Source organism: Pangasianodon hypophthalmus, chromosome 18 (genome assembly GCF_027358585.1).
Source record: "Pangasianodon hypophthalmus isolate fPanHyp1 chromosome 18, fPanHyp1.pri, whole genome shotgun sequence".
Classification (NCBI taxonomy): Eukaryota; Metazoa; Chordata; class Actinopteri; order Siluriformes; family Pangasiidae; genus Pangasianodon; species Pangasianodon hypophthalmus.
The window spans coordinates 388,703-403,337 of record NC_069727.1 but is presented as its reverse complement, the minus strand read 5'-3'; the positions used below and the strand labels follow the sequence as shown (position 1 = coordinate 403,337).

Sequence of the window (14,635 nt, the reverse complement as noted above, 5' to 3'; positions counted from 1 at the left end):
TGGAGTTCTCATCAGTTGAGTTCGTTCGCTGCTGCTCGGGCACCATATGGACGGCCTGAAGAACTGTTTGGTTTTGCTGGGGATGGTGCCACATGGGGGCAACCAGACTTCTTGCAAAAACTGTGCTGAATTTATTGGTTGCACAATTACACTATTTGTCCATATAGTACACAATAATAGAAGGGAATGATTTATAATCGCACTATCTGTTCCGCCCAGATGAGGATGGGTTCCCTTTTGAGCCTGGTTCCTCTCAAGGTTTCTTCCTCATATAATCTCAGGGAGATTTTCCTCACCACCGTCGCCTCTGGCTCGATCATTAGGGATAAATTCATAGGGATAAATTAACATATTTACAATATATATATATATATATATATATATATATATATATATATATATATATATATATATATACACATAGTGAATCCATTTATTTCTGTGAAGCTGCTTTGTGACAATGTCCATTGTTAAAAGCGCTACACAAATAAAATTGAATTTTAATACAAACTGATTGCTTTGATCTTTATTATAAGCTATTGTTGTAAGGGACATGGCTGATCATTAATAGGTCACATGACCATATATCCATAAATATACTAATTAAAGACTAAAATCCCAGATATACTTTAGTAATAATTACAGTACCTGTGGAAAAATAATCCAAACTAGGTGTTACTCAGCAGGTTGAAATCTTAAAGGCTACATCAATATGTGGCTCTGTAAGCAGGTTTTAAGGATACACACACAAGTGCATTAACACTAGCAGTGTGCTCATGTGTGTATTTCTTCTACAAATTTAATCTGGTGTGTATCTTTAATCTTGTGTTTTATTAGAATTTCTTAAACAAGGCACACACACACACTTAAAGAAGTTCCTGTTTGTTAGTGTTTGACACTCAGGATGTTGAGAGTGAGAGGCAGTTAAAGTGTTACTGTAAACGTGATGTTCATCACTTCAGCTCAAGAACTGGAGACGCTAACATACTCTGGTAAGAACCACTCTATCTGTAATAATAACAGTTTAGTTCACGAGACTCAGCTGGAAAATAGTAGATTTGATCTTAAGGTAAATAAAACTGTGTAATCTTACCAGTATCTGTTTGTTAGCTGCAGCAGGAGTGTTCACATGTTTTTTTAAACTTGAGATCTACTTTTTCCTGCACTACACCACTTATGGTGATCTACTGTCCAAAAAAATATTTACATATAGGCCCCTTCTTCACCATGCTTCACTGGTGCTACAGTAGCTGATTTTTTTTACAGCTAGTTTTGTTTCTAAAAGCTGACATTTCAGTTCTATCACTGTATCTTTCTGAGTTCTGAGTTAGGACAGAGAATTCAAAGCTAAACATATTTGCTAACAGAGGAGCATGTATCAATGACATGTTGAACAACCAGGCCATGCAGATTTGTCTGTACATGCAATGAAGATTGTGTTGTTGTAGTGTAACATGCAGGAAGTCCACCGTTTTTAATATTAACAACCTGGCTTCTGTGGTGAAGTGACACGTGGTACAGGTTTATCCAAAATTCTGTACCTCAGCTCTGAGGCAGGAACAGGGGATTTGTGCCATGGGGATTAGTTACCTCTATACACCACTGTGACTACAATAGCTGACAATACCAAAAGAGAGATTTTTGCAGGATCAAGTTTTCGTGTGTAAAACTGTCCAGGTGAATGTTAATGCTGTAGAAAAGAGTTTGCAGGCAGCTACAAAGAAAAGAGAGAGTCATTGTGTTACACTCCTAATGCAGTGTGTTTATAATCCATCAGGTTATGTAGCTGTTGGAAACAAGAGAAACGACTCGAGGAGATTCTAATCATGGATGTAGCTTTAACGTAGCTACAGTGTGGAGTGATTTTTACCATGTAGCTTATAACATTATTAACTTATACAACAAATGGAGTTACTGCAATAGTATACACTTTTTGTGTGTGAGGCTCGGGCGGGGTGAGTGTGTGTGAGGCTCGGGCGTGGTGAGTGTGTGTGAGGCTCGGGCGTGGTGAGTGTGTGTGAGGCCCGGGCGTGGTGAGTGTGTGTGTGTGATGTTTGTCAGCATGGTAACTAATGACACTTCAGGACAGGAACAGTAGACTCACATACACACGGGTAACAATAACTCTTTCTACAACAAACACTAACAACTGATACTGACTCAGTTATTACAGTTATCCTCTGTGTGTAATGTGTTATCATCTCTACTGCTCTGAGCCAATCAGAGCACACCGTACTGCTCTCAGCCAATCAGAACACACCGTACTGCTCTCAGCCAATCAGAACACACCGTACTGCTCTCAGCCAATCAGATCACACCGTATTGCTCTCAGCCAATTAGAACGCACTGTACTGCTCTCAGACAATCAGAAAATAGTTTACTGCTCTCAGCCAATTAGATGACACTGTACTGCTCTCAGACAATCAGAACTCACCATACTGCTCTCAGCCAATCAGAACACACTGTACTGCTCTCAGCCAATCAGAACTCACCATACTGCTCTCAGACAATCAGAACACATTGTACTGCTCTCAGCCAATCAGAACACACCGTATTGCTCTCAGACAATTAGAACACACTGTACTGCTCTCAGCCAATCAGAACTCAACATACTGCTCTCAGCCAATCACAGCACACCGTATTGCTCTCAGACAATCAGAGCACACTGTACTACGGTCAGACAATCAGAACACACTGTACTGCTCTCAGACAATCAGAACACACCGTACTGCTCTCAGACAATCAGCACACACCATACTGCTCTCAGCCAATCAGAACACACCGTACTGCTCTCAGCCAATCAGAACACACTGTACTGCTTTCGGCCAATCAGAACACACCATACTGCTCTCAGCCAATCAGAACACACCGTACTGCTCTCAGCCAATCAGAGCACAGCGCACTGAGCTGATAGTGATGAGTGATGAGATGATTTAAATATAATTTGAGAAAAACTGTATTAGTGATAACTGCTGAAAGATAAACAGGTCTTGGTCATGCATTTTAAGTTGAGACCTTCAGTAAACTTCCTTAAAGTCCCCCTCCCACTAAAGTCCTCTTCCCCGAGGACAAAGTCTTCCAACCCTGTGAGGGTGAATCTGTTTGCTGCTTCTAAAGCCTGTCCCAGGAGAAGGGCCTGGAGATGTGGGTGTGTTCTGTGCCCTTTCTGCTCTGACCATGCTGTTCTGGGAAACTGGAGTCCCGTCCCAAACTCCCTCTCACTCGGGTCGAACAGTACCAAGCAAGACAGAGTGCTAACTGAAGAGCTCTTTTCCATCACCCCGAGCATTCGCCGGTGCTAACGGATCAGACTGCGTATGAAAATTGTAATACCTGTGGGAGAATGCAGAGTATGGGCGTGGCCATGTTTATTTACGGTAGCACCGGGGCTGCCGTTTTCACGTCCTCATTCTGTCCCCGGCTTTGAACGAGGCTTTGTTACACCCCGAGCACAGTGTGTTTATAATGCAGCAGGTTATGGGGCTTTTTCACACTTCCTACAGTAAACTGCAGCAGTATACACGTTTAGTGTTAGAGGTTTGGGCAGGGTGAGTGTGAGAGGATGGGGTGTGTGTGTGTGTGTGTGTGTGTGTGTGTGTGTGTGTGTGTGTGTGCTTGTCAGCGTGTTGTGTGATGACACTTCAGTTCAGGCATAACAGACTCAGTGTGTTTTCACATGTAGTTCTTTTTAAATAAACCATATTGTGTGTGTGTGTGTGTGTGTGTTAGTCTCTTCTCCAGGTGATCTTTCCTGAACAGAGAGATGAAATCAGCAGAGAAACTCATCGTCATCGTTTGTTTTCTGTTTCAAGGTTTGTGTAGAATTTATATTTAATGTGTGACCTGATAACGTAAGTGTGTTAAACTCAGGCAGTAACTGAATCAGTTTGGTGTGATTCTGTAACACAACTGCAGTTTGGAGTAAATATTTCTACACGCTTTAGATACATGCTGTGTTGTGTGTGTGTGTTACAGTAATAATGATTTTGTGTTGTGTGTTTTACTGTAGAAATGATTTTGTGGTGTGTGTGTTACTGTAATAATGATTTTTTGTTGTGTGTGTTACTGTAGAAATGATTTTGTGGTGTGTGTGTTACTGTAACAATGATTTTGTGGTGTGTGTGTGTTACTGTAATAATGATTTTGTGGTGTGTGTTACTATAGTAATGATTTTGTGGTGTGTGTGTGTTACTGTAGTAATGATTTTGTGGTGCGTGTGTTACTGTGGTAATGATTTTGTGTTGTGTGTTACTGTAATAATGATTGTGTGTGTGTGTGTGTATGTGTGTGTGTCTGCAGGTGTTTTGTGTAGAGAATTCTCCATCAGTCTACCACAGAGTGTTGAAGCTCTGAGAGGACTCTGTGTTCTCATACCCTGTAGTTTTGAGATTAAAGAAGAATTTGATGCAGACCTCAAGACAGCTCTTACAGGAATCTGGAATAAAGACGACCCTTTCATTAACAAAGTCTTTAACTCCAAAGAAACTACAGAGAACAAGATTGAAGGGGAAATTATAGGAGACCTCCACATGAAGAACTGCACCACCATCTTCTACAACATCAGACAGAGTGACAGTGGAAGATATTACTTTAGAATAGAAACTTCAGGAAAACTGAAAGAGACGTATAAATCTTCATCAGTAGATATAAGAGTGCGAGGTGAGAGCTGCAGCAGTGTGTGTGTACAGTGTAACTGTAATTACACTAATGATGCACTGGAACACATTTAAAACTCATCTCTAATGTGATACTGTGTGTTTATCTCAGACTCTCCAATCAGCCCCTCAATAACACTGTATAAGGAGGATCAGGGGAAGGTGGAGGACCAAAATGAGGTGGTGGAGAGAACTTCAGTGAGTCTCATTTGCTCTGCTCCAGCTCCTCCATGTCTCTTAAAGCCACCCACTTTTACATGGAACTTCCTGTCTGAGGAGAGGAGACAGGAGCAGAACCACAACACCAGCTTCAGTTCCTCTCAGCTGAACTTCAGTGCTTCTCGCCTGCATCATGGAGTCGATTTCACCTGCACTGCCACCTACCAGCTCCAGAACAAGACCAAATCAGAACAGAGCTCTTTTAGACTACATGTTCTGTGTAAGTGCTGATTAATTCACATTCACTACACTTTTAATGATTCATGGAGTCTCCTAAATCCTGTTCTTCCTCCTTTAGATGCTCCTAGAAACACGACGGTATCAGCGTCTCCATCTGCTCCAGTGCTTTTGGGCAGTTCAGTGTCTCTGAGTTGCAGCAGTGATGCAAACCCAGCAGTGCTGATCTACACCTGGTACAGAGAGAACGGAGAGCAGATAGGAACCGGAAAACATCTCACCATCAACACGACTGATTCTACACAGAGTGGTTTATACTACTGTAGAGCTCAAAACCAGCTGGGAGATCACAGCTCATCTGTGTACCTGGATGTTCAGTGTGAGTACAGTGCTGGAGTATTGTTAGTGCTAAGTCACACAGCAACATGGATTTAGGGTTGTAAAATTTCAAGAAACTTAACTAGTTTGTTCTTGGCCATGTCTTTAGTCTTTAGCGACACTGCTGTAGGACTCAAGCCTTGTTTTGGACATTATATACACATTCCCCTCCGAAACTATTGGAACGACAAGGTCAATTAATTTGTTTGTGTTATACACCAAAGACATTTGGGTTTGAGATCAAAAGATGGATATGAGACGAGAATTTAGGATTTCAGCTTTTATTTCCTTTTACATCTAGATGAGTTAAACACAAAACAGAACCTTTTGTATCAGACCACCTAATTTTTAGGCGGGCACAAGTATTAAAGTAAAGTATCTTAAAGTAAATGAAAGTAAATAACAGTTAATATTTGGGTGCATATCCCTTGCTTGCAATAACTGCCTCATGCCAATGACCCACTGACATCACCACACTGTTGCTTTCTTCTTTTGTGATGCTTTTCGAGACTTGTAGCGCAGCTTCTTTCAGTTGGTGTTAGTTTTCGGGGGTTTCTCCATTCAGTCTCCTCTTCAGGAGGTGAAATGCTGCTCAGTTGGGTTAAGGTCTGCTGATGGACTCGGCCAGTCTAAAAACTTTTCCCCTGATGAAGTGCTTTGTTGTGTTGCAGTGTGTTTTGGGTTGTTGTCTTGCTGCATGATGAAGTTCCTCCCAATTAGATTGGATGCATTTCTCTGTAAATTGGCAGACAGAATGTTTCTGTAGGTTTCTGAATTCATTCTGCTGCTACCATCATGAGCTCCATCATCAATAAAGATTAGTGAATCTGTTCCAGAAGCAGCCATGCGAGCCCAAGCCGTGACACTACCTCCACCATGCTTCATCCATGAGCTCGTATGTTTTGGATCTTGAGCACATCCATTCTTCCTCCACACTTTGGCCTTTCCATCACTTTGGTAGAGGTTAATCTTGGTTCTAGATCTTTTGTGGCTCATCTCTGTATTTCTCTGTGAATTCCTGTCTGGCCTTCTGATCTTACTGCTGGTGAGAGGTTTGCATCTTGTGGTACGGCCTCTATATTTCTGCTCTCGAAGTCTTCTTTGAATGGTGGACATGGATTGTGATACATTCACCGCTGCCCTGTGAAGGATGTTGGTGATGTCACTATCTGTTGCTTTTGGATTTTTCTTCGCAGCTCTCACAATGTTTCTGTCATCAGCTGCTGTTGTTTCCTTGGCCGACCTGTTCCATGTCTGGTTGTTAGTAAACCACTGGTTTCTTTCTTTTTCAAAACATTCCAAATTATTGTATTGGCTATTCCCAATGCTTGTGCAATGGCTCTGATTGATTTTCCCTCTTTTCTCAGCTTCATAATGGCTTGCTTTTCTCCCATAGACAGCTCTCTGGTCTTCATGTTGGTTTATCCTTTTTAACAACAAATGCAGTCTTCACAGGAGAAACCCAGGGCTCAAACCAAGAGTAGACATTCAGAACCATTAATTGTTTAAACAATCAATCTAACAGGGCAACAAAAAACACCTGTCAGTCACATGTTCTAATATTTTTGATCACTTCAAAAATGGGTGGGTTTAAACAAAAGGTGCCATGTTCTAAGTTCTTTAATACACCTAGATGTAAATATCAGGAAATGAAAGCTGAAATTCTGATCTGTCGTCTCATATTCATCTTTTGATCTTTAACCCAAATGTCTTCCAATTATAGCAAAAAAAATAGAATTGGTCTTGTAGTTCCAATACTATATACATAATGAAGCATTGCCAGCATGCTAACCAAACAAACATTAGCTACCTCATTTTACTAATACAATGCTGTTCTCCTGCCACAACAGCAAACATTTAAATAACAATCAACATTATGACATGACATGTCATTTTTTTAACCTAGTGCCAGAAATATATTTTGGTGGCACTGAAGTTTGAGGCACTGCTATAGTTCTGAAAATTGTGAAAAATAATTTAAAGTTTAAGAAAACCCAAAAGCGATTTTGAGAATGGGACAGATAAAGACCCAAAGGTCAGATTATACTGAAGTTGCTCTACTATCACACCTCTACCACAGCCTCTTGTTCTTCCTCCTTTAGATGCTCCTAGAAGCACGTCAGTATCAGCGTCTCCATCTGCTTCAGTGCTTTTGGGCAGTTCAGTGTCTCTGAGTTGCAGCAGTGATGCAAACCCAGCAGTGCTGAACTACACCTGGTACAGAGAGAATGGAGAGCAGATAGGAACCGGAAAACATCTCACCATCAACATGACTGATTCTACACAGAGTGGTTTATACTACTGTAGAGCTCAAAACCAGCTCGGAGATCACAGCTCTTCTGTGTACCTGGATGTTCAGTGTGAGTTCTTGCCTCTCATACTTATGGAGTTTAGCATATTTACAAACCTCTTAACTTAAGACAGTCCGACTGGTTCTTTTTATTTCTTGTGTTGCAGTTGTTCAGGAAGCAGCAAGGTATGAGAACACATGAGAAAATGTATAGTGAGCCATTACCTGAGTATTTATTTGCGTATCATGGGCTCAGTGTCCAGACATTCAGGTCACATATAAACAGTTCCAGTGTCTTCCTGTTTGTTCTGACATCAGATGGGTCAATGTATTAGCATCAGTGGACAGCAGAGAAGCTCTTGGGTATGACAATACAGGCACTTAGTAGCTGAGTATGCTCTAGAAAAGGGTGAGACTGTTATAGCAGCCAAGAGTGTAGGACCCAGAAGCAGAACACAGACTCAAGGACAGGAAGTTAAATGGGGTTTATTGAAGGATAATGAGGGTAGAGATGTGTGGGGAAGGAGCGTGACTCAGCATGGATGTCAAGGCCAGGACTTGAAGTCGGGTCGGCGGTGTGAGAGTAGGATGCTCTGTCTGTGAGCCACGGGGAGGCGAGACTGGACTGGGTGTAGAGGAGTACAGGCAGGCCGGCAGGCAGGCAGGGAGGTGGACATGGAGCACAGGAAAAAAACAGGGTTACACTACAGACACTGGGCAACAAAGATCTGAGCATAAACGTGAAAGGGGCCTTATCATTGATACTGCACTGGTAGCCAGAACTATCTGGTGATGATGACTGAAGAACAGGGGTTTATATGTGCTGCAGTCTGATGAGGAGATGGGAAGCAGGTGCGTTCGCTGAACAATTATGAAGAGGATCGATGTGGAGTGCCACACCCAAAGATACACAGACACACACAAACAGGAAGTGGGGGAGAAATAAACACAGGAAACACAAGGAGAGGGGAAATAGAAAACACATAGGAATAAGGAAACAAACAGGAGCCTAGCCCAGACCATGACAGAGACCTCTAGAAAAGTCATGGAGAACGTCTTATGTGTATTCATCCATGGATGGTGGGGTATGTACATGCTTCTTTCAACACAAGTGAAGCCAACTTCTGCATCTTTTCAAACTGCTGCTGATGCAGTGCCACAGGACAGTGTAACACAGTCTGAGGAAAGCACTAATCTGCCCTGTTCTGCATGCATGAGCTCACAGACACCCATGATTGGCTAATGTCGATCTGATTGACAGGGTAGAGAGAGTCTGCCCCTCCCACCCAGAGAACATGGCCAGTTTTGCTGTCTTGACTCCATGGTCAGGATTCGAGCTTGTGATCTTTGGACGTTAGGGCGAACACATTTCTGTTACACCACTCAGGATCACATTATGGCTTTTTTTAAAAATACTTTTAGTGTTACAGATAAATTGTTGTATTCTGTTCAGTAATCAAGCATGTGGTGTCCAGCATATTTTGTACACACTTTCAAGAAGAAGAAGAAGAATCTAGGTTCTGGTTAGTTTTAACCTTATTGACTAATTAAAAAAACACTAATGACAGGGTCTGGGATTTTACCGGCAGTGACTGAAGAAGTGTAGAAGGTTCTCCAAAAAGCCTGGAAGAACCGTCCAGCTGATTTTCTTTAGAAATTCACACAACATGGTACTTGAGAGAATGAATGGAGAAAGTATACTCTATTGCCCCCTCTGTACTCACTCCACTGTTCCACACTGTTTACCCCTTTCTGCATGCTTCTTATTCCTGTTCCACTTTATTTATGGCCCGTCAGCATTGTATATGTCTTATATAGATCTTACACCTTGGGTCCAGGAGAAATTCCTTTGAGATTATTTAATCTCGCTATGCAATTCTAAACATGAAGGCAAATTATGAGCTTTTTATTTTCAAATCAGATCTTATTGGTCACACACAACCATACACAGTACGATGTGCATTGAAATGGCTTTTATGACTGTCCACTGACATAAAACAGAATTTACATACAAACAGAAAGCAGTCGTGAAGGCAGCCGACCCCACCGGTGCCATCTTAAATCTATTTTTATTTTTGTATTGGTTGCTTTGCTAGTACTGATCAATATAATCATTATTTTGAGAACTGGGAATTAGAAAATTTTTTTAAAAAAATTCTGAATGAGAATAGAGAATTTTCTGAATCACAAGCTGGCTCCTGATTGGAGTTTTGCAGCGCTTTAGGGTACTGAATCTGAGGATGGTGAAGAAATGTTATTCAAATTAAAAAAAAACCTAATCACTCTTCTGTCAAGTGGTCATTTATTATTTTAGAGCTTTCATTTCTGATTTGTTATAATATCATTATCTCATTCTCTCTCTCTCTCTCTCTCTCTCTCACTCTCTCAGATGTTCCTCAGTTCTCTCCCTCCTCCAGCTGTAACACCACTCAGGATCTGATCCTGTGTTCCTGTGAGATTCATGGAAATCCATCTCCTAAACTGGAGTGGCGTCTCTCAGGTCAAACTGTCCTGCCGTCAGAAGCAACGCCCATCCAAGTGGAGTCTGTGGGCAACACGAGTTTAAGAAGATCCATTTTGTTTTCCATCCCTCAGTCAGTTAAGGACACGCCCACTCTGCAGTGTGTTGGCTCCAATAATCTGGGCAACGCCTCTCAGGTCTTCTTCTTTATAACTAAGGCTCAGAGGCCTGCTGAAGGTTAGAAAAAATAAATTCACAAGTTGTCTTTTATTCATTACTTGTTCTTCTGACTTACTAAGTCATTGTTTTAAGATTTTATATCATTATTTTGTCTCAGTAACTTATTTTTAGTATTAGTAAGTGTCATGGATGCCTCAAATATGGCACAGAACTACAATACCCCTCATCCACTGAACATCACCTGATCACGACACTCAAAACGTCACATGACTGTTTGCACCTGATTCACGTTTAGGGTTAATGAGCACCAGCATTTTAATCCTGTCCTGTTTAGCACACATTGTCTAGCTTTTGTCATTTGTCGTCAGTGTAACCTAACTCATGTCATGGTCATGTTGTTGCCTTGCTTCGCTACTCCTCATTTTGTTTCATGGTCTTTATGTTTCGTGTTGGTTTCACTTATAATAAACTAAATCTGCACCTGCATCCGCCCCGTAAGTTAAAATAATTAGCTATTAAATCAAAATAACAAGATAATATTTTGAAATAACAAGTTGCTGAGATCAAAACAATGAGTTATCAAGCCTAAATAATGAGTTACTAAGTAAAAGTAAGAGTTACTTATTCAAAAGACACGGGACGTGGGGATGCGCAGATAATGACCAGATAACTGTTGCTGAGAAACAGCCATCAAAGATGGATATCCTGGCATCATAGGTGGCTCAGCTCAATGTGGAGTGAACTGCATTTATGTTGTAGCAGCCACAGAGACTGCTGGCAGGATCCAAACAGTCTGTATCTCTTCCTCTCCCTCTCTCTCTCTCTCTGTCTGCGATTCATATGGGGAGTTTTAGCTTTGGGGCTTTGGGGCTGCGGTCGCTGCGGTGGCTTTGGGACTGCGGTCGCTGTGGTGGCTTTGGGACTGTGGTCGCTGTGATGGCTTTGGGGCTATGGTCGCTGCGGTGGCTTTGGGACTGTGGTCGCTGCGGTGGCTTTGGGACTGCGGTCGCTGTGGTGGCTTTGGGGCTGCGGTCGCTGTGATGGCTTTGGGACTGTGGTCGCTGCGGTGGCTTTGGGACTGCGGTCGCTGTGGTGGCTTTGGGACTGTGGTCGCTGTGATGGCTTTGGGGCTATGGTCGCTGCGGTGGCTTTGGGACTGTGGTCGCTGTGGTGGCTTTGGGACTGCGGTCGCTGTGGTGGCTTTGGGGCTGCGGTCGCTGCGGTGGCTTTGGGGCTGCGGTCGCTGCGGTGGCTTTGGGGCTGCGGTCGCTGCGGTGGCTTTGGGGCTGCGGTTGCTGCGAGTGGTTTTGCACTCAAGCCTCCATCAGTGGACAGTGGATAAGTTCAACAAAATAGACTTCATGTGAAAACTATTAGGTAAATTATTTATTATTAAAGGTATTATTTTCTGTGTTTTATTATTTTAGGTTCAGGTGTGGATATTTCCTCAGTGCTGATTGGTCTAGCTGTTGGAGCTTCAGTAATGATGATGATGTGTGGTGTATTCCTGTATGTAAGGTGTGTTTATTAACCAGAAATTATTCCAAAATTAACCTCTAAATTTTTAGACACACAGAAGATTTAATGTAATATTATGAATCAACACAAACGTCATTGGCTTTTATATTTTCAGGACAAAAAATCCTTTTGGACAAGGAGATACAGTGAATCCTTCTGGACAAGGAGATATAGTGAATCCTTCTGGACAAGGAGATACAGCAGGACTCATTTTAAATGACAAGGTTAGTGTGAAATTTCACACACACACACACAGATTTAACTATAGGTCATATCAGTGGCCCTTTATATTAAATTTTAAAGTAAAGAATTTTACTGATGCCATTTTACAGAAAGAAGATGAAGAGTCTGTGTATGCAAACAAAACATCGCTTCTATCAGAGTCACTTCAATCAGAGTCGCATCAATCAGAGTCGCTTCATTACTCCAGTGTCATTTTTCCAAACCGAGCAGGAAGTGAAATCAGGGGTCTTTCTTCTCTCACTGACGAATATGCCCTCATCCAACATGGCTCCAAACAACAAACTAAGGGGGAAACTGGAGAAGCAGCATTCAAGGAGGGCCAGGATGAAAACGTGATAAAATTGGACAGAGTAATGATGCAAAAATCAGCTGAAGAGGAGGTAATGTACGGAAACATCACTCGTCAGCCAAAAATGGAAACTAAGGCAAATTTAGATAAAGATGATAAAATTGAAAAATCTAAAGAAACCAAAGAGGCTAAAGAAAGAGCTTCAGAGCAGCTCAAACACTCAGATGGAGCTGAAAGCATTTACGCACAAGTTAAACCTCGTAAACGTGAAAATAAATAAAAAATAAATAATGAATAAGTGTTTAAAACCTGCTGAGATGTTCAGGCTACAAACTAAGAGCCAGAATTGTTTTTTTTAATATATATATTTTTTATTTCTATATGTGTGATTAGAAATAGATGCTTGAATGATAAATACCTATTTACATTCCTTTTATATCTGTAAGATTGTTTGAAAAGAAAAGGACAAAAAAATTGAGAAAAATATCAATGCTTCAATCACAAACTGCTTAATGGAATTTATGCTCATAGTCTATGAGTTTAAGTTTATTGCTTTGGGAAGAGAGAAGGGCTTCATCTTTGAAATCATGATGACATTTGTGGCTTTTTTTCACTATAAAAACAAGCATGCTTGAAATCCTGGTCTGATGGACAAGCCAAAGTTAATAGCTGTTTATTTATTTTTTATCTTTTGTGTTACTTTAATATTTAATACATTGAGTGCTACTGAAAAAAAAAAAAACATTTTAAAAAAAAGGGGCAGCACTGGCAATTTAAATTACGTCAGTGTTTACGTCGTGAAAGTTGCTGGTGTTCAGAGTCGGGTTACGCAGCTGCTTAAGTGAATTTTCTGAGCTCCACATTCAGATTATTAAATTATTATTTTCTTTGCTGTGAAATGTAATACGATGCAACATAAAGACATAAAAGCATGAGTATTTTAAAACTTAAAAATAAAAAACTAATCTGATGATATATGAATGAGAAGATGGCGCGTGTTGAACTAAACTGAACAGGAGTGTCGTATATCACCAGTATATCACTGCATGAATAGAGCTAGCTGTAATTCTCACATTAGTCACATTGGTTTAATTTAACAAAATGGCTTCCACACTCATTATTCAGCAGCACAGAGAATAGCACTTGATCCAGTGCAGACTGTTATTTTACATTTTATTTCTTTTTTGATATTGTGCTCCGACAGTGTTTGTGTTAATTTGATGCTCTGTTGTAAACAAAACCTGCTCATGGTGTGAAGGATAATCTGACCTACCGCTTGTCTGCTACGCTTACAGAGAAACTTTAACTTTTTTCTTTTTATCTAAAAAAAAATTACTCCTTGAGATAAGAGATGTCTCTGATTAAGACACGTCTCCTCCGATGTCTTTTAATAGAACAAAAAAACATTTTGTGTCATATTTCTGTATTTAATATTGTCCTTCAATGACGTTCCAGTGTGTGTGAGTGATTTTACAGATGAAACGTAGATTTCAGCGTGACATTGTGGTTCCATCAAACTGTCAGACAGCGGCGCTGGACTTAACGCTGCTCCTCACTCGAGCCGATATCACGCAAGAAACATGCGCTTAAGTCTCTGTTTTAGATAAACTCCACCCCTGTGTGCGAAACTCTCAGGTAACTTCTGAATAGCGCTTACGTCAGTAGTCACATCTGAGCTCTGAGTGCTGATGTGTGTAATTTCAGTATTAAATCCTCACTGCTTGTTTAACTCTACTCTGAATATGGTCCTTGGTTTGAACAATGGGTTCAGGAAAATAAATTTTAAGAAGATTTATCAGCATTTCTGCATTATATGCTGTATATTTTATATGCATATAGATATTCTGAGTAGGTAGTTTGTTAGATATCCTGATCAAGTCATTAATAAACCATAAGTTCATTGTACGATATTTCACAAATACTGTTCTGTTCATTGATAAGTGTTTTACAGTTTCATATCTCTTTGTAATTACTGTATGTCTAATTACAAGCTTCTGTTTTAGATTTATTTTGGTTATTAACATCCAACTTTAAATGTAATAAGATTCTCATGAAATGAAAAGTTTTAAAAAAGGTTGTGATGAAATGTCATGTTTTTGTTCTAGTTTTGTGTAATTCTGCTTTATAATGTAGAATTTCTAATATTTATTAGTGTTTCAATCTAATTACCGATTTTTAAAATTCTTTGCCTCATAAAGCCTGTATTTGCAAATGAATTGTCTGAT

General features: G+C 40.6%; 2 protein-coding genes across 2 annotated transcripts; both read left to right on the top strand.

The window, feature by feature from the left end:
- Positions 1 to 3,735: 3,735 nt before the first annotated feature.
- Positions 3,736 to 7,921, top strand: LOC128321075 (B-cell receptor CD22-like). Its single transcript, XM_053241600.1, has 5 exons — positions 3,736 to 3,812; positions 4,300 to 4,659; positions 4,768 to 5,094; positions 7,532 to 7,789; positions 7,887 to 7,921. The coding sequence occupies exons 1-5, from the start codon at positions 3,764 to 3,766 to the stop codon at positions 7,919 to 7,921; spliced, it is 1,029 nt and encodes a 342-aa protein (XP_053097575.1). The 5' UTR covers positions 3,736 to 3,763.
- A 1,260-nt stretch (positions 7,922 to 9,181) lies between these two features.
- On the top strand, positions 9,182 to 14,427 carry LOC113531599 (uncharacterized). Its single transcript, XM_053241599.1, has 5 exons — positions 9,182 to 9,242; positions 10,109 to 10,417; positions 11,788 to 11,878; positions 11,994 to 12,102; positions 12,211 to 14,427. Exons 1-5 carry the CDS (start codon positions 9,182 to 9,184, stop codon positions 12,688 to 12,690), a joined length of 1,050 nt encoding a protein of 349 aa, XP_053097574.1. The 3' UTR covers positions 12,691 to 14,427.
- Positions 14,428 to 14,635: the final 208 nt, after the last annotated feature.

Excerpts from the sequence above, each read along its gene's own strand:
- LOC113531599 (XM_053241599.1), top strand. The coding sequence starts at position 9,182 with ATGTGGTGTCCAGCATATTTTGTACACACTTTCAAGAAGAAGAAGAAG. Across the intron at positions 11,879-11,993 it reads GGTGTATTCCTGTATGTAAG|GACAAAAAATCCTTTTGGAC; the intron begins GTGTGTTTATTA and ends TTATATTTTCAG. Across the intron at positions 12,103-12,210 it reads GACTCATTTTAAATGACAAG|AAAGAAGATGAAGAGTCTGT; the intron begins GTTAGTGTGAAA and ends GCCATTTTACAG.
- LOC128321075 (XM_053241600.1), top strand. The coding sequence starts at position 3,764 with ATGAAATCAGCAGAGAAACTCATCGTCATCGTTTGTTTTCTGTTTCAA. Across the intron at positions 3,813-4,299 it reads CGTTTGTTTTCTGTTTCAAG|GTGTTTTGTGTAGAGAATTC; the intron begins GTTTGTGTAGAA and ends GTGTGTCTGCAG. Across the intron at positions 5,095-7,531 it reads TTTTAGACTACATGTTCTGT|ATGCTCCTAGAAGCACGTCA; the intron begins GTAAGTGCTGAT and ends TTCCTCCTTTAG.